The sequence below is a fragment of the Chenopodium quinoa genome, unplaced genomic scaffold (genome assembly GCF_001683475.1).
Source record: "Chenopodium quinoa cultivar QQ74 unplaced genomic scaffold, ASM168347v1, whole genome shotgun sequence".
Lineage (NCBI taxonomy): Eukaryota > Viridiplantae > Streptophyta > Magnoliopsida > Caryophyllales > Amaranthaceae > Chenopodium > Chenopodium quinoa.
Genome location: NW_018744113.1, coordinates 520864 through 541679, shown reverse-complemented (window position 1 = coordinate 541679; position 20816 = coordinate 520864). Strand labels below are relative to the sequence as shown.

At 34.6% G+C, this 20816-nt stretch overlaps 1 protein-coding gene and 1 long non-coding RNA gene across 2 annotated transcripts; both read right to left on the bottom strand.

The window, feature by feature from the left end:
* Nucleotides 1–158: 158 nt before the first annotated feature.
* On the bottom strand, nucleotides 159–2574 carry LOC110692465. Its single transcript, XM_021869463.1, has 6 exons — nucleotides 2388–2574; nucleotides 2058–2272; nucleotides 1508–1600; nucleotides 1321–1422; nucleotides 792–1232; nucleotides 159–456 (listed from the first exon to the last, which is right to left on the bottom strand). The coding sequence occupies exons 1-6, from the start codon at nucleotides 2395–2397 to the stop codon at nucleotides 406–408; spliced, it is 912 nt and encodes a 303-aa protein (XP_021725155.1). The 5' UTR covers nucleotides 2398–2574; the 3' UTR covers nucleotides 159–405.
* A 1050-nt stretch (nucleotides 2575–3624) lies between these two features.
* Nucleotides 3625–9389, bottom strand: LOC110692466. The gene is made up of 4 exons (XR_002505470.1): nucleotides 9174–9389; nucleotides 8960–8983; nucleotides 7949–8020; nucleotides 3625–4377 (listed from the first exon to the last, which is right to left on the bottom strand). It is a non-coding gene; the product is annotated as an uncharacterized LOC110692466 (long non-coding RNA).
* Nucleotides 9390–20816: the final 11427 nt, after the last annotated feature.

Sequence of the window (20816 nt, the reverse complement as noted above, 5' to 3'; positions counted from 1 at the left end):
AATTTCTTGACAAGAAAAAGCGTCTAGACATTTTTTGACTGTTTTTTTATATTAGTTTAAATAAATTTTTTTTTTCAAATATAATATATGTTTATATATATATATATATATATATATATATATATATATATATATATATATATATATATATATAAAACATACATAAAAGCAACGATAAAACATATATATTGCTATCAAAATTAACAAAGAGTTGAAAATTTGAAATCTAATCCCTACTACATACTTTCACCGATGGATGTTCAAAAAAACCTATTGATGTCCAAAATATCATCATTATTGTTACATATATCAACTGCATGCCAACTAAATTAAAAAGTTAGATTAAAACCTACATAAGCTAACTACTATCTAAGTAACTTTAAACAAATGAAGGTGCATAGTAGGCTAATTTCCAGCTTCAGTAGGTTTCCTTTGTCTTTCTGTTGCATCCATAACCTTCAAAAAAAAAAAAATTAAGTATATAATATTTAATTGCTAGAAGAAATAAAGGGGTAATTGTTTATCATGAACCAACCACATCATTTTCACGACTGTAAGTACAATTACACCTACATAGACAACTACCAACAAATATAAACACTATAGTAGCCTCATAGCACAATATACAAAACCCGTACACAACCCACACTCCCACACATATGTTAGATCCTTAATTAGTCCAAACAATAGTACAACATGATCTTCCATTATATGATATCTTTCTTTAATCACGCCATCACCTGTATGCTACTAAAAAAAAGTTCTTGAATTTTATTAGAATAGATAATTACCTGTTCGTTTGTCACTCCCAAGACTGATTTTGCACAGGTTAGAAGTTCTATTGAACTCTTTCCATCATGAACTCCACCAACAATGTGAGAAAACTGTCCGTTAAGGGTTTTAAGAAGAGTATTATTCTCTTGTACTTGGTCTTTTAGCTTTTCATTTTCCTTCTCAAGTACTTCATTTTTTTTGTGCAAAACAGACATTTCTTCTTTCACATTATTATCCATTACCACAGTCCTTTGATAATTTTTTCTAGGCCCTTCCTTCTTTAGCAAAGCATGCACCCCGTAAATGTTGCTCTTTCGAACCCCAAGTCCGTAACCTGTAGGACGATCAAGGATCTCTCCACCATGCATGGTCAGCTCAAAGGCTTCATCTTCAAGTTCCCGTTGGGACTTAGAAGGGTTTGTCAATCTCAACTCTTCAACTTTAGCTTTCGCATCATTCTGCAAAAGACTTCAAATAATAATATAATATAAGAATATCATTTCCACATTAAAAAAATAAGCTTTAAAACACATTTAAAACTTTTACCACAAAATCTTCGGTCACTGTGCCTGGTAGAAACCCATCCTTGCCAGTATGTGCTTTTATCCAGAGAGCTAATAAGCTCATCTTTTCTCCATGCTCATCTTCCTATATATTAGTAATGTAAGAAGTATATATAAATGAGAATTTGAACAAGATTCATATGATGGTCGTTTATACGAATTGTTCATACATGGTCAGCTTGTTTGTTTGCAAAACTGTTAGAACCGCATCTATGTAATTGATTTAGAGAGGCCCGTGCTGCTTTACCACATCCTGATAGTGACTGCACTCGTATTCAAAGTCATAATTAAAATAAATTAGTCGTACTAAATTAGATTAAAACTTATTCGATGTATTCCACAACAATAGACATGTAATAGTTAATCAAATAACAAGACAGAGAATTGAAAACTTGCACTATTCTGTTTTGTTATATAACTAATTAAAAGTATGACGTCTAATATCGCATATTTATTATCTAACAGATTTTAATGAAAATGGTCAGCATTTGATACATGACTGAAAATAATTAGCATTCTTCAATACAATTAAGGACATACATTTATGCCAAACAACCAGAGTTAATACTATATGAGTGCTATGTTAAATTACTATCAGAGTTGCAATCTGAGAAGTTAGGCGAGAATTTTAATTTTACTATGTAATTTTCATTAAGACCAAAATTAACTATAGTTAGAAAGCAAGATGTCTGATATCTCAATAGGAAGAAATGTACTTACTATTCCTTTCTCTGAATCCCAATACTTAAGTAGCTTTATCCAATTTTGACTACTAATCCCATGTGGCGGCGTCCCGCTACACATCTCTTCTAAACTTTTCTCTGTTGGTTTGTAGTAATCCTTCTTAATTTTAAACTTATATTGCCTCCAACTTTTATTAACACGCATGAGGGATGCTTTGTCATATAGCTCACCTTTGGAATCACAAAGCGATCCTTATACATGAATAACAAGTAATTTAAGTAAGAGTATTTATAGGTTAGTAAAAATAAATAAATTCTTGAATAAAAAAGTAGTTTCTCATGACAAGTAATAGAAAAAAGGTGATACCTACTCTCATCTCAAGAATTATCTTCTTTTTAAAATGCCCATCAACAGCATGCCAGTCCTCTTCTCCAAGTGGACAATATGTCTCTATCGTTGCAATGTTACCAAGAAAATGGATCAAAATATGTCCACCTTTTCGAATGGGCTGGTACAGGTCATTGAATTCAACATAGAATTTGACACCGTTATTACTCTAAACATCAATAGGCTGAATAGAACCACTCAAGTATACAATGTTACCATTAGCATCTGCACAAAAGCAAGAGACTTAAAAATTAAATAAAACTGCAAATTTAATTGAATGAAACATCAAAACTATCAACCAAAATTGAGGTCAATAATATATTCATTAATACGTCAAAACTATCAACCAAAAAAAGAAAATAGAATTAAGAATATGAAGAAAAAAACATCAAAAAGAAAACATACCCATGGTCAAAAACTCTTCTTTGTCATCAAAATCATCTACATTCATAGGCCAATCAGGTTGTGACTTTGTTCGTAGAGACTTCACTAGTTTTGAGCTTTTTTTTGTTTCATCACAATTCTTTTCCTCTGTTTGAATATTTTGAGAATCTTATGATTTTGTTTCATTATGAACATATTCTTTTCTTCTTTTCTCATTTGAATTGAGTATGTTTAAGGAGGGCTAATCAGAATTTGCAGAGGATGTAGAAGGATATTTGAGTGAATTTGATGTAATAGAAGGTAGGATGTTAGGTAAGCTCATGGATGAAATTGTAGGTGGGTTTTCTTTATCATAACCTGATTGTTTTTCAGCCACCTTTTGAGAACTTAAAGCTGGAGCCTTAAGATTGCCAGGTGCCTTAGGTAAGGTTGATGATGCTGGTACCTTAAGTGAAGGTGCTTTATTTGAGTTGTTAGTTGATGCTGGTGCTTTTGGTGAACTTGATGATGATCCAGTTGGTGGGTTTTTCCATATAGCTCCAGCTTTGTTATCTTTCATAGGATTTTGTGCATTTGTTAATGTGTAAGTTGGTGGTAAAACCTTTGTTATAATGGCAATTGGTGGAGAAAACGGTCCCCATTTAACAGTCGTTGTTGGGACTTGGGACGTTGTTCGCTCATTAGCTTGTTTTTTGGTTGGTTGTGATGCATCTCCACTCATATATGCACGGGGGGGGGGGGGGGGGGTGGGAGGCAATAGATGTAGCCCTTTCTCTTTTCACCCGATAAGTCATCACCTACATGACCACATTATAATAGTTAGTAAGTGCAGATTAAGTTGACCTCTTATGTGTCAGTAATATTTAAAAAAAGGTTGTCGATAGCAAGATCAAAGGCATATCAAGCGAGTATGGCAGCATTAATTTACAAGCTATAGATAAGAATTTGGCTTACGTAGAGACCATTAAATCCCTTATAAAAAAAACATTCACAAATCAAAATGAATAGATTTTTAGAGCACAAATTCAAAAGCAAATATCAAACTCATATGATCAATTGTATGATGTAAACTAAAGAATCAAATACAATGTTATTCTAAAATCTCTTCATCATTAGGTATATCAAACAAGTCCTTAGGCTTAGTCTTAATGACATGAAGCCATCCTTTTTTAATCTCATCTTCAATGTAAAAAACTTGCTTGGCTTGAGATGAGAAAATAAATGGATCATCATGTAAATTTCGACCAGTGTGCATCAACTTTGAAAAATTAACACACACACCACCATTTAGGTATGTTTTGACACCTCTATGTACATCAACCCATTCACAACAAAACATTATAGCCTTGAAAGAACCATAATAGTCAAATTCCAAAATTTCTTTGAGCTTTCCATAATACTCTTGGCCTTCAGCTTCTACCATGATTCCAGAATTTTGAGTCTTTCGAAATCTCTCACGATCCATAGTATCAAATTTGAAACCATTGATCACCACACTTTTCATCCATTTTACCCAGTTACTTAAACCACCAGCTAAGGACTTTCTCAATTTTCCTTCTGATGTGCTATCATCTAGATTATGGACCTATAATTAAAAAAAAAAAGTTACACATTGATTGGTTATAAAATAAATAAGACAAGTTTTCATCGTTTTAAAGCATAAAACTTGGCTTTGCAACCAATCAGCTAACTCATTGATTATCCACTGGCTTTCAATACTCTTATTCGATTGCCTTCTTCTGACTTGATTCTCTTGTTGCCATTTTTGTTCTATGAACTCACTTTTCAAAGTGAAAAATTGTGTTATTATGTCGTTAAAAGTGATTATACTCTAAAATTACTTATAATACTACTTACTTTAGTACTGGTTTAATCTCATCTGAATGAAGCAAAACATAACGATGCGCTTGCTTTAAACTTTTGACATCAATACGAACATTATCTTTCTTCCCAAGTACACGACCGCCATAATTGAATTAATAAGTATAAATGTTTAGAACACCATCCTCATTCCTTTTTGGTCTGCTAAATATCGTCTCAACACTTTCTAAATATCTTGAGCAAAATGTAATTGTCTCCCATAACAGGTACCCTTATGCTATAGATCCTTCAGGTTGTGCTTTATTGCTTACATGAGATTTCAAAAAGGCTAAATACCTTAAAAACAAAGATTATATATGTTAATGTATATTTAAAAACAAAATATGTGTTAAGTATGCTTATATAAGGAAAAATATTGAGATATTTAGATATAAACCTTTCAATGGGATACATCCATCTATAATGAACTGGTCCGCCGAGTTTTACCTCGTCCACCAGATGAATGAGCAAATGAACCATGATGGTGAAAAATGTTGATAGAAACTCTATCTCCATTCTACAAAGAGTTAACACAAGCTTTTTCTGAATGGAATCTAGTTCTTCTATATCAATAGCGGGTGAACATATCTTCTTGAAAAAGTATGACAACTCCTCAAGCAAGTCAATAACTTTTGTGGCATTTGATGCTCTTAAAGCAACTGGAAGAATATCTTGCATAAGGATATGGTTGTCATGACTTTTCAAATTAATAAGTTTTCGCTGCTTCAAATTGACACATCTTTGTAAATTAGACCCATATCCATCAGGAACTTTAAGTTTTTTTAACACTCTTAGAAATTGTTCCTTCTCTTCATTAGACATGGTGTATGCAGCTGGAGGCATATATTTTTGAGCCCGATTAGGATGAGGTTGAAGCCAAAGATGAGGTTTTATTTTTTCCGTCTCAAGAGACTTTCTAACTTCTGGATCATCTCTGCTTTTATCCACATCTAATAGAGTTCATAATAGATTGTCACACACATTCTTCTCAATGTGCATTACATCTAAACTATGTCTAAGAAGATTATGTTCCCAATATTCCAATTCAAAAAGTGCACTTTGCTTCCGCCATATAACATCATCAATATCAGCTTGATAATCATCAATATCTGTTGTACCTCTGTTTTTCCTTTTCTTAGAAGCTTTTTTCGAGGTTCCATAAACATACTTAACCTTTTCTTGCTGCTTCAAAACATGGGTCCCACTTAAAGGAATTGGAGCAAGACCGTACTCTTCTTTCCCATCAAATAATTGAGCTTCGCGTCCATAAGGATGATCAATTGGCAACCATTTTCGATGTCCAGAAAAGACAATTTTACCACCAAATCTATAAGAATAAGTAGAATCGGCACAAGAAGGTCAAGCTTTATAACATTTGGTACTCCAACCCGACAACATAGCATATGCTGGGAAGTCATTTATTGTGGAGTGTAAGGCCGCTCGCATGTTAAAGGATTTTCCACTGTAAACATCAAAAGCATTTACACCTTTCCACAACAATTTCAACTCATGGATTAATGGTTGCAAGTACACATCAATATCAATACCAGGACCATATTTACCTGGAATAATCAAGGATAAAATGAAAGATGATGACTTCATGCAGATCCATGATGGAAGATTATAAGGAATTAAAACCACTAGCCATGTACTATAATTAGTATTCATTAGACGATATGGATTAAAACCATCACTAGCTAATCCCAATCTAACACTACGAGGGTCGGCGGAAAATTCCTTATATTTTTCATCAAACTTTTTCCAAGCAACACCATCTGCAGAGTGCCTTAGGATCTTGTCATCCATGCGGTTAAAATGCCATCTCATGTCTTCTGCTGTTTTAGAAGACATGTAAAGCCTCTTTAGTCTAGGTATGAGAGGAAAATATCGCATAACTTTAGCTGGCTCACCTTTCTTAACTGATTCATTCCCTTTCTCAATTGTGTCACCCTCATTCCCTTTCATAGTTTTCCACCTTGATGTATGACAAATATGACACTCAATTTAATTGGCAAATTCCCCCCAATATAACATGCAATCATTTGGACATGCATGGATTTTTTCATATCCCAATCCCAAGTCTTTGATTATCTTCATCCCTTCATAGTAAGATGATGAAAACTCTTTGATGTGAGAGAATGCATCATTTATAAGTTCAATCAATTTATTAAATGACTCGGCAGCCAATGAAACATACACTTAAGGTGAAACAGATGTAAGAGAAATGATAACTTTGAGAAAGTAGTACAACCCTCATATAGACCCTTGTTAGAAGCTTCCATGAGACGTTTATACTTTTCCACTTCTTCATTAGTGTTAGTTGAAGGAATTTCTTCCTCTACCTCACAATGAAAGTCAAACTCTTCATGCATGTCATATGAACCTTCCTCGTCAAAATTCATTTCATTTGATGATAGGGCTTGGAATTCATTAGTGGATTGTGGACTGTGAACCCCAAAAGCCGCTCTTAGTAGCCCATCCATATCATCTTGATATACTTCCTTCCCATGATCACTAGGGGTCTTTAAGGTGTTACTCCCTTCTCCCTCACAATGGAAAATCCAGTTTCTATAATTCTTATAAAAACCGTAAAATAAAATGTGACCTCCTACTTCTTCTAAAAGATTCCATTTATTTAACTTGCACTTATTACATGGGCATTTAGTTTTTCCATCTTTAAGAGTCTCCTTAGCAATCTTTAAGAATTTCATGCAACCCTCATAATAGGCAGATTTGCCTTTTGGTAAATCAATCCAACTAGTATCCATATCTACAATGAAATGTATAATAAAATTTAATATTTAATAATTATTAATGAGTATCAATAATGCCATCAACAGTTTGGTATCAAATAATATAAACGTTACAATTAAGAAGAGTATAACAATATATTCCATCACTTCGTTGATTTTTAGCCCGGTTAGTAACTACTTTACCAAAGTTTCCCCTTTTATATGATATGATGTTATCAATGAGGTTGAGACAAAAGGAAAATAATGATCAAACATAATAATACATGGCAGCATTCACAAAAAAATAGATACAAACATGTGATAATGTAATATAATCAATAAGCATAGAGATAAGACATAATAAATTATATAAATATACTACCTCACTACAAATCTACACATTAATTACTTACATTTTTCATATATGATCAATAACATAAATTATGTACAACTATTTTGGGGGGGGGGGGGGGGGGGGGGGGGGCTATGTACCCTACATATGACACGAAATTATAATATGCAATTATCTGACATATTAAATAATTTGAGAATTTGGATAGTTACCTCGGCCAACTCACTAAGTGCTGCAACTATCACAACCTAGAAAATTTTTGAGACAAGCTCCTCCTGTGTCACCTATTAAGCACAAAAACACAAATTCAAATTTTAAGATATATCCTAAATATTAGCCTATTGGCTTGAGATTTATGTATACATTATACATAAGTCAAAATTGTACAACTTTTAGTAATCTACTTGTACACATTTGGCCAGCATTCTCAACATAAACATGTTTGATTAGGAACTTCAATGTTAACGAGCTAAGAAGACCAAGAGTATATGTTTCTCAAGAGTCCAGACAACATGTTTAAATAAAGAGTCGTTTTTTGTGCTATATAAAATTTGATTGCATAAGAATATATGTCCTTTTTATTCATAATATGATGCTTTGTTTTTAATATATTATATCATACTTTACCATATAGAATTTCCACAAGGAGCAATCAACAAAAACAAAAAATTGTAGATATATTATAACCTGATGCCTTTTTTTTAACATATTTTGCTTCAGATTAGAAAATCATTTATAGTTGTTAGGATTATAAGTAGGTATATATATACAATAGTGGCTTAATTTCATTTTCATATTTTAAAAGTTAAACAAAGACAATGTACATTTAAGGATTTAAAAACAGAAAACTAGAAGACTAATTTGTTTTGCAAACTCATTTTTTTTATCACAAATTATAACAGTTCATATTCAACTGCCTATTCATGAGCTACAAACTTAGCTCTGAAACTGAAACATCTTTTGGGAGAATTGTATGATGATCAGGTTAAAATTAAAGAATATCAACAAAAATGTAAACCTTGTCATATGATAAACAGAGTGGTAATTTATCTCTCCATAAAAAAAATTAAAATTTTAACCCACAAACCCCAAAAAAAAAAAATCAAAATTTCACAAAATTATCACAAAAACTCAACAATTCAATAAACATAATCAAGTAAAACAAATACCAATCAAAAATAAAAAGTATTATAAAAGAAGTATCTAATTAATTAGACCCTAACCTGTGATATATATTCTTGACTTCTCTGCATCCACCGTTTCGAAATTCCGTTATCAAGATGAATTCCCAGAACATGCAATGAATAAACAAAGAAAATTTTGATAAAATATCAGCATAAGCAACCTAATTTGAGTGATATATCAACCAAAAACTACGAAATTGATGCCTATAACAAAAAGATTAGGGAAAATTGATGACAAGAGCAAGGGGATTACCGAAAATTGAAGATAATACTGAAGAGAGGAACAAAAATTCAACAATTGCAAGTGTTTTAGCAGATCATATGAGAGCGTATAAGCATAGAAAGAGTTAGGGTTTAGCTGTGTGAGGATTGCTGATGAGAACAAAAGGCTTTTTTTTTTTTTTTTTTTTTTTTTATTTCTTCAGTTTATCATTTTGGTATACTGTAGAATTGTGGGCTGTTTTCCTTTCTTTTCTTTTTTTTAATTTTTTTATGTAGCCCGCTTACTTTTTCCCTAAAAATTTTGAAGTTCCGTGATGGATTATAGTCACGTGCAGTACGACATGTTAATTTGTGATGCTTTTCTGTGTCAAGACCCTATTGTGACGTAGAAAAGCGTCCAAAAAGCACGGAAACTAAATTTTATGCTAACGCTTGTTACCTAGCGTCGAGTAAACAGCTTCTAGAAACTAAGGGGTTTGTAGTAGTGAATTAATAATCTTGTTTAGGGTTAATTTGATTATAATTCAAGTGATCGCCAATAATAGATTTGTTTGTGCATTAATATTCAACCAACATAGATTAAACGAGGTTAGGGTTAACCTATTGATTGCATGTTAGTCATAAAGCGCATATGTATACGAGTAGAATAAAGTAGAGGCCTATTTTATAGGGCGAGTTCTTTCTCTTTTAGATTGGATTCGTACCCTCATCCTCGAACACCAGTCATGGTTCCAGACCTATTGGAGTTGACGATCTCATTGATCGTTAAGGTGTGTAACCTTCACCTTGTGAACGGTTTACAAGTTCCTAAAACTTGTTGGCGACTCTTTTGCTCTAGCTTCCTTCCCTTTGGACGCCACCATGCTTAAGTGTATAATCACAGTGGGGTTTAAGTTTGGGGTAATTCTTGAAATATTCCCTACAACTGGGTTGTAGACAAAACTTCTACGGGATGCTGGCGTTGTTGACCTTTGTCGAGCCTTTGCGGATGCGTTGAGTCTGTTTCATGGAACGGTTGGGTCTGAAATTTTGAGTAATCCTAGTGAGGTCACTACTCCTAAACTAATGAAGAAATTGGCTCATATATACTTCACGAAGGTTACTGCTTCTGCGGAATTCACCTTCTCTTTATCTCCTCGACAATCAGCATTATGGAAATCGCAACTGGGATATTACACCTCCGCTTGGTTTTAAGTGGTTCTTATTTTAGGGTTAGGTCAAACTATGAATGCAAAGACTTACCAATGTGTGTTATTGTAGACACCTAAAAATGTCTCCCCAAAACCAAACCCGATGATGAATTACCTTTCACCGCCATTATTGGTCGGGCTGAGTATTTAATCTTGGAGTGCTTAAATCCATATTTCCATTTCATAAACCAATCCAATTCCTATCCCATTTCCCCAAACCATAACTTATTTTCCTCTTTTCGTGCCTTTAAACCCAAAATAATTCATTTCGTATCCTTTAAAATCATTCATTTTGTGTCCTTTTTATAAAAATGTTTAGTTAGTTTATTTTGGTCCATTATCTGGGTTCAATGATTAAATATTTGGATGGGGATTTAAAAGATCTTTCCAACGATACATTATAAGCCAAAATCGGAGTTATAAAAAATAAGTTATGGCCAAAATATTAAATTGAGCCCAAACCAAACCTAAGCCTACCTTACCTACGACCCAATGATCATGTGGAGGGTCCAAATTATTTAATCCCATTCCTAAATCAATTAGGATTAATTAGAAGCTTCTATAAGTTTCTAAAAGATCTTGATTATCCTTTTTGAAAAGATAAGATTAAATAGTTTGAACTTGAATAAAACTCCTCCTTTTGAAAGTCCTAATTCTATTCGAATTGAAAGACATTCAAAGATAGTCAGATATTATTTTCTTGCCTCATATTATTTATATAAATTTTATATGGTTGGATAACCCTTGAAATTATCTTTCCAATGATATATTATGATATCAATTCTGAGCTATAACGAAAAAGATATGAATAAAATGTCAAACTCTATCCAAAACTGACACCGTCTCACTATTTCGGCCATATCTTTTATTTTACAAAGTATTTTAATCTGATTTTGATTGGTTTAGAAATTAGACTTCAAGAGATTTCTAAAGATATCTTATTTATCTTATTCCGATTTTTGGATCAAAAGATATGATAAAAACAAAAACCGCAATCCGATTTAATTCGGATCTTATCTTGTTTTTCAACCCTTCTTTTTTTTCTCTATAAATAGAGGTCATATCTCCCCTTTTTTCAATCATTAACAAGCTTGATCATCAAATAATTCTCTTCTCCCTTTTTAGCCTAAATACTAGCCATCCTATACTCTCAAAATACTTCCCTTAAGCACTCCAAGGAGTTCATACTTAACCCGAAGTTCCGTCCTTAAACCAAGGTGTGAAAGGTATAATTGACTGAGGGTTTGGACCAAATTAACCATACGTTTATTTATTTTAATTGTTTCAATTTGATTTATATTTTTATTGAAGTTACAAACAGTTTATTCATGATATAGCAATTCAAGGAAACGCGAAAAGTGATTAATTCACTTAAATACTCTTATTTTTATACTGCTAGTATCATGATTAGGGTTATTATTATTATTTGATTTGAATAATGATATTATTGTTGAATTGCTTCCAAAATTAATCTTTATTCTATTATTATTTATTGATCACCATATTGCATGTTTAAAGGGAATATGTAATTGAAAATCACGCCTAATAAGATAATTTGGAGAACCGGTTTAGGTTCCTTTTTGATCTTGTTATTTAATTCAAGTGATCACAAATATTTTAGAATTATATGGTGCATTAATATTCAACCAATTTAGCTTAATAATAGTTTGGAGCAAATTGAATCTTTGTTTGTATGCCTTGGAGATCGCAGGAATCACTTTTCACTATAAGATTCGAGTAGAGGCCAATACGGGCGGATGTGACTCCATGGCTCACTTCGTATCATCATCCCCGATCCTCCTTTCGTGGTTCCGAACCATATGGAGTTAGTAATCTCATGGATTATGAATGAGGTGTAACCTTCACAGGTCAATCGTTGTTGCCTTTCGTTGTCCCCTAATCGTGGTTGGCTTTTATGATCCGTGAACGGTTTACAAGTTCCTTAAAAACTTGTTGGCGGCTCCCTACTTTCCTTGTCCCTAATCGTATATGTCAATTCCCACTTCCTATGAGTGTCAAGCATATTCACACATGCTTAAAGTAGGCGCACTTCGAACGACGCCTACAATTTGGCGACACCACTGGGGAGGATTCTTGATTATTTATCGATTTGAGTGATCGATAATTAATTAAGATGAGTGGATGAGACTTGAAAGATTCTTGAATTGTATTCCTGCAATTTAATTGGCATTGTCACATGCATATGCATTTTAGATTACCTATTTTGCCACAATAGTACGTGTTCTACGTATGTGGCTAGCCCGGGGGATTTAAGCTCTATCAACCCAAAAACGCTCATGGCAATAAGGGTTCACCCGAGTTCTTAAATCCACCCAAACCATGGAGTCGAGTTCGATTTCATCACGAACTCGCGGAGCCGCCTGTTGGCATACACCCTCAAGGGAGGCTGTCTTGTTAACGCATCCAAACTCTTAACCATGGTACTCTTTGACACCCTTTTAAGCTTGACCATAGTAAAACATAGATTTTGACTTTAGGTTGCGAACTTCATTGCATCATTCGTGACAATGTGCTTATATGTGCGTTTTTTGACTTTATATTTATTTATTTATTTGTTTTCTCTTATCAAACCCTTTTTTTATTATTAGAGTCGAGCCATAGATTTTTTTTTAATTTTTGAGTCACCCGGATTTTTATTCCCGTATACAGCACAAGAGTCAACTTATTTTGGTCATATATAGAGTTCTAGAAAGAGTTACTTGTCGTGCATGGATCTGTAGCCCCGAGTTTTATCTTTCATTTGGTATTGGTTTCGTCCCAATCAGAGTCACAGATCAAAAGTTATAACCGATATACTACAGCTTGTCCAGTTTAGGTGTCTTTTTAGCTAGCATTACCTTTTTTTTTAAAAAAAAAATAATAAAAATTTGTGTCAAGCTAGTCTTAGCCAAGTCCTTTAATCTGTGTCAACTCAAATAACATAGGATTATAGATTTTTATTTATTTATTTTTTATACCCATGAGTCATAACTCTTCTAGAATTCTAGTCATCTTCCTAGTTTCTTGTGATCAATTTTTGTGCTAACCTTAACATGTGTTCTTTGTCTTTGATTATGGTTGATCATATTTATGACAAACGATTTCCAATGGACCATTTTCACCTAGTTAATAGCATAAACATTAAAATTTGACAAAATTAATCAAGTTAGTTTGTCTTTTAGTCTTCTGTGCTATTTGGTCATCATTGGGTCCTTTGTTTTTCACAACATCCTCATGTCTAGCCATGCGATCATACCACGAATCTTAATAAACTCACCTAATCACACATGTTGAGTCGTTACACACACTTTTTCTTCGAGTAATGCACTATATTGTTCATGATCGTATACTAGGACCATGCATGCGTCGTTTTCCATCGTAATAGGAATGGGTGGAGTATTCCCCATTGGTTTTCAAAATTATTTCATACACTCTTCCTTTCTAATCCGAGTATTGAGTCAATGCATTAAGTGAGCTCATTTTGTTCCATAGTACTCGAGTTCAAGAATCACTAGGAAAGAGTTGGAAGAATAAGGGGAACGTCATTCCTTCCTTCTTTTCTTCCAATCAAAGCATCAGCAATAACAAACTTCTTATTCCTCTTGGCGGTAACCAGTAATTCATAAGCAACCATGAAGACGAAGTACAAGACAAGTTTCCATACATGATTTCATGCCTTTTTTTCTTTCGTTTTAACCATTTTCCCCTAATAAGTCTAGCATAGGCTCTCCTTATCCTTATGTCTATATGCCATGTTCCATCAATGATCATTTCTTTCCTTTGCATTCGATCATGTCATTCGCCAAAAAAAAAAAATCAATTACCGAACTAAGCACAAGGTACACCAATGACTTGAGGCACCTTTGCAACCCTATCATTTCCTGTTAACCGTTCAATCACATTCCATTTCTTCATCAACCACTTTGAGCCCCGTCTAACGTTTGGCCTTCATTTCTTCAACCCACATTCACTTAACCCTAGGATGGGAAGGTGTGTAATTTGTAAGCAAGTTCAAAAAAAAAAAAAAAAAAAAAGTCTAAAGGCAAGTGTTCCAATGTCTTCGATATGAATATGTCTCAAATTGCGTCTTTCATCGAGTGCTTGGTACCGTGCCTGAGAAACATGAATGCTAAGTGAGTGATGGACCGCATGATCTAAGATTTCCTACATTGATTTAAAAGAATGTAAAAAAAGAAAAGAAATTCAAAACAAAAAAATATATGAAAAATAAAACTTGCAAAGTCCAATACATAATTGCATATCTTGGGGGGCTTCTCTCGGGTCTTGAGCCTTTCACCCCTTTCTTCCTTAAAACATCAACTTAACCACATTAACACCCTTGAAAGACCTCTTTGAGGTGTACACACACTTGTGCAAAGTTCAGCTAGAGCTATGTTGGCCTGATTCCTAATACGGATACGTAGGCAACCTCACATCGAGGTGCGGCCACATTCATATCCACGTTCATATTAACATTCATATGCTTGATCGAGTCAAAGAATATCCAATGTTTACCCCTACCCATTTAGAGCTAGACTTGGGGGCTTGAACCGACATCATTTAGCCTACCCAGCCTAAAGAGTCATCATCTTTGACTCTTCTCACATATATTTCCATCACCATAACCCTTGCAGCCAGCCTTAGTATCACTTTCACACACGTCTTTCACACGTACATAGCCATATCAGCTTTCCCTTAGGAACCTTTTATCATGAAATCTTGTTTCCCTACCGCGCATGCTTCATCATTTTCAAGACAACATTCATTAGAAGAAACGTTGTATACTTGCTTAGCTTCCTCACCTGAGCAATGTTCATTGTTTCATGCATCGCATAATGTGCTGAGAAACATTTATATATCAATGATTTGTAATCATACAAAGCATATCGTTCTTAGCTCCTTGACCTAAGCAATTTTCATTATGCAATAATCACTTCTTAGCTTCAAGACCTAAGTGACGTTCAAGATCGTTTCTTTACACCATATATGATGCTTTGCTCCATACCCAAGTTCATCTATCGTGTCACATGATGTAATTGTCCTTAGCCTCCTGGCCTAAGAACATGCATCCTGCATAAATTATTTTCAAGACAAGCAATTCAATCCATACGATTCATTTCGTCTTGCTTAAAGAGGAAGTTCAAAACTTCTTCCCTTTTTCATTATTTTCTTTTAGGGAAGTTCAAAAACTTTTTCAAAATTTTTATCGAGGGAAGTTCGAAAACAAAACATTTTTCACGTCTTTCTTTTTTGGGAGAAATTCAGTACCTTCCACTCGTTTCATGACAAAAATGATAGAAAATTTTTGCTTTTGCATTTTCTGCTGCTTATGTGTGTACACACACTCAAACTATACACACACACTACAAGCTATACACATGTCATGTCGTGTCAAGTCAAAGCTTGGTCAAGTCAGTTGGTTAAGTCAATCATAGTCTATACGAGTCCCTTGGCAAATTTCATTTTGCAGGTCTCAATTACAGCCCACGTCCGGGGACAAGCGGACCATCTATAACCCACGTCCGGGGACAAGTGGACCATTTACAGCCCACATTCGGGGACAAGCGGACCATCTACAACCCACGTTCGAGGACAAGCGAACCATTTGCAGCCCACGTCCGGGGACAAGCGAACCAAATACATCCCACGTCCGGGGACAAGCGGACCATCTACAGCCCACGTCCGGGGACAAGCGGACCATCTACAACCCACGTCCAGGGATAAGCGGACAGTCTACAGCCAACGTTCAAGGACAAGCGAACCAACTACAGCCCACGTTCGGGGACAATCGAACCACCACCATTTCACGACGCAAGGTTCTCGATACACAGAGACTTGCAATCTCATCATCTGTCGACTTTCCTCAAGTATGGAAAGTATTATCCCGTGGATTTCTTCAAGCATAGAAAACCGTCAAATTCCTTTGTCAGCTATCCTCAAGCATGGAAAGCATTATCGGTGGATATCTTCAAGCATAGAAAAACGCCAAAACCATATGTTGACTTTCCTCTAGCATGGAAAGTATCATCCACTAGGTTTCTTCAGGCTTAGAAAGCTACCAAAATCATCCGTCGGCTTTCCTCAAGCATGGAAAGAATTTCAACAAACGTCATCCGGTGGATTATTTCAAGCATAGGAAGCTACCAAAGCTCATTTTCCACTGATACACTGGTGTTAGATACGCATTCTATCCCTTTACTCATTATCTGTAGAACTAACATTTTTCTGCAGGTATCGGCGTATAAAGAGTGATTTAAGATCCCAGAATGTCTTAAATCATTCTTCGTCCCTATCAACTACTTTGACTATCGTTTTCAAAACTGACGTTTCTACAAACTCAGTCAAAGTAGGGGCTTCTGTAGACACCTAAAAATGTCTCCCCTAAACCAAACCCGATGATGAACAACATTTCACCGCCATTATTGGTCGGGTTGAGTATTTAATCTTGGAGTTCTTAAATCCATATTTCTATTTCATAAAACCAACCCAACTCCTATCCCGTTTCCCCAAATCATAACTTATTTTCCTCTTTTCGTGTCTTGAAACCCAAAATAATTCATTTCGTGTCCTTTTTATAAAAACGTTTATTTCAGTATATTTTGGTCCATTATCTGGGTTTAATGATTGAATATTTGGATGGGGCTTTAAAATAGCTTTCCAATGATATATTATAAGCCCAAATCTGAGTTATAACGAATAAGTTATGGCCAAAATATTAAATTGAGCCCAAACCGAACCTAAGCCCACCTTACCTACGACCCAATGATCATGTGGAGGGTCCAAATTATTTAATCCCATTCCTAAATCAATTAGGATTAGTTAGAAGCTTCTATAAGTTTCTAAAAGATCTTAATTATCCTTTTTGAAAAGATAAGATTAAATAGTTTGAAATTGAATAAAACTCCTCTTTTTGAAAGTCCTAATTCTATTCGAATTGAAAGACGTTCAAAGATAGTGACAAGCGCACTTTAGGGTGCGCTTTAGAACATATTTTAGGATGATTTTGGATGTATTTGGGGCCGTTTTGGCCGATTATTGCCTTGTTATGCTTACGTCCCCCATATTACGTGCTTCACGGGTTTTCGGTTTGTTTTTGATGTGTTTTCAGGTAATATCAACCGAGTTTAGTTGGATCCCGAGCCCTTGATGCGTAACCGAGCTAGCCTTGACCGAAGTCCGAGGAGCTAGGGAAGTTCAAGTGCCGTGCATTGATTACATAGCACAGGCAGCACGGCCGTGTTACCATAGGCACACCCGTGTTGGCCTATGAGCAAGCAGCCCCAGGCTAGGCAGCACGGTCGTGCAAGCCAATAGCACGACCGTGTCAGTATCCATGCACCAGCACGGCCGTGCAGACCATTAACACGACCGTGTCATTTTCAGCTCGGCCGTGCCAAATTGAAGAAGAAATCCGGTTTAGCTACTGACAAGCTAGCACGGCCGTGCCAAATATAGCACGGTCGTGCTGATCCAGGGTTAACCGCGCACTTGACTTCTCCGAATTAGAAGGCATATATATATAACCCAATTATAAGGGTTGTTTCTAGACAGTTTTAAGAGATAGTTTTTGAGAGCCTTTGTAGAGAGCTATTGGAGAACGTTCTTAGTATTAGAGATTCATTAGTTTTCTTAAATATTATTCTAGTGATTTTAGTTTTCTTGGAATGATTTGAAGCAAGATTTGTGAAGATTCTTTGTATTATTCATTGACGACGGATATCAAAGTTCTGAACTTTTCCATTGATTCGCATCAATACAATTGGTATTATTCATTCTTGTTTATTAATCAAGCTTTATTATTCCTTAATCAGAATTCATGTTTATATCTATTATGCTTTTGGAATTCATTATTGCTTTGATTATGAATATGTGTGAGTAGTCTCCTAGCTAGGGTTTCGGGATGAAACCCGGCCTAGGTAACCTATGTAATTGAGGATTGATTTTGATAAACGGATTGTGATTAAATTGATTATATGCGATTGCATGTTAATTCATTATAATAGGAGTATCTAACCTAGAATCTTGAATTTGATTGCATGATATCCTTGATTTGAACAAGAGATTGTGAATTGAGTATTTCATGGTTGAATGTGGTTTGATTATGTATCGAGTAATGTTAAGTGCATGAGAAATCCAAGCTTAATATTGCCCGTTGTCTTCCAACCTCATGATATTGATCAGACATATAGTCTTTGCATATCCCGTTTGTCTCTGTGATTCCTTGTTGCGTAGTTACCGATGGTTTGGTGAATTCCCGTCTTCCCTAGTGTCTTAGTTTATTATGTTTATCCCATCTTATTAGTAGTATTTTAGAACACCATTTTCCATTGATTTCGAACTAGCTTAGGTTTAAGATTGATTTGCAATTACTCTCGTTCCTCGTGGACCGAACCTTTATTTGCCATTGTACTTGGTTATAGGGTGTTCGTATAAGTATTGTTTGATTGAGAGTTAGATTGTAGTGACCGATTTAACCCTTGTCAGATAGTTAGATATTATTTTTGTGCCTCATATTTTTTATCCAAATTTTATATGTTTGTATAACCCTTGAAATTATATTTCCAGTGATATATTATGATATCAATTCCGAGCTATAACGAAAAAGATATGAATAAAATGTCAAACTCTATCCAAAACTGATACCGTCTCACTATTTCGGCAATATCTTTTATTTTACAAAGTATTTTAATATGATTTTAATTGATTTATAAAGTAGACTTCAATAGCTTTGCAACAATATCTTATTTATCTTATTCCAATTTCTAGATCAAAAGATATGATAAAAACAAAAACCGCAATCCGATTTAATTCGGATCTTATCTTGTTTTCTCAACCCTTCTTTTTTCTCTATAAATAGAGGTCATATCTCCCCTTTTTTCAATCATTAACAAGCTTGATCATCAAATAATTCTCTTCTCCCTCTTTAGCCTAAATACTATCCCCCCTATTCTCTCAAAATACTTCCCTTAAGCACTCCAAGGAGTTCATACTTAACCCGAGGTTTCGTCCTTAAACCAAGGCGTGAAAGGTATAATTGAATGAGGGTTTGGACCAAATTAACTCTAATTTTATTTATTTTAATTGTTTCAATTTGATTTATATTTTTATTAAAGTTACTAACAATTTATTCATGATGTAGCAATTCAAGGAAACGCGGAAAGTGATTAATTAAGTCACTTAATTACTCTTATTTTTGTATTGCTAGTATCATGATTATGGTTATTATTATTATTTAATTTGAATAATGATATTATTGTTGAATTGCTTCCAAAATTAATCTTTATTCTATTATTATTTATTGATCACCATATTGCATGTTTAAAGGGAATATGTAATTGAAAATCACGCCTAATAAGATAACTTGGACAACCGGTTTAGGTTCCTTTTTGATCTTGTTATTTAATTCAAGTAATCACAATTATTTTATAATTATATGGTGCATTAATATTCAACCAATTTAGCTTAATAATAGTTTGGAGCAAATTGAATCTTTGTTTGTATGCCTTGGAGATCGCAGGATTCACTTTTCACTATAAGATTCGAGTAGAGGCCAATACGGGCGGATGTGATTCCATGACTCACTTCGTACCATCATCCCCGATCAACCTTTCGTGGTTCCGAACCATATGGAGTTAGTAATCTCATGGATTATGAATGGGGTGTAACCTTCACGGGTTAATCGTTTTTGCCTTTCGTTGTCCCATAATCGTGGTTGCCTTTTATGATCTGCAAACGGTTTACAAGTTCCTTAAAAACTTGTTGGCGGCTCCCTACTTTCCTTGTCCCTAATCTTATATGTCAATTCCCACTTCCTATAAGTGCCAAGCATATTCACACATGCTTAATTTAGGCGCACTTCGAACGACGCCTACAACACCTCAAGGACTCATAGCCCCTACGTATAGTTTTAAGAAATTGGTAGGACTTCCTGTACCATAAAATCTTGTGAGATTAGGTATCTTAAACCCAGGTGGCAGTCTTGCTTTCAGAAATAAGGTGAGACCGTGAATATCCAACCAAGGTTCCGCTTTGGTCATGCCCTTCAGTACTTCCTTGAGCTTGAGAATATCTTCCTCAATTTTTGTAGGAGTTTCTCTATCACCATTTCCATCATCTAAATGCAATGGTGAAGTTACCTCTGACTCATGGTGAGGAGGAGGAGCACTTGCACTTTGTCTTAACAAACTCTATATTGATAGTTGTTGAAGCTTATAGGTTTTGATGATGATGAACTTAAACTAAACCAAACTCAACTAAAGGTTTACAAGTGTTTGATTAGTACAGGAGAAGTTGACCATGGTGGTGGAAGAGTATCTTGCACTACGAAGACTTGAAGAAACCTTAGTAAAAAGTTAATCAATAGAAGAAGAGTTCTCTAACAAGAACTAAACTCCTTAACAGGAATGTTCCCTAACAGGAACTTGAAGGTTGTAAGGTGAACACAGTAAGTTCCATAAGGAACTTAGGCTGCGAAGTTCCAGTTG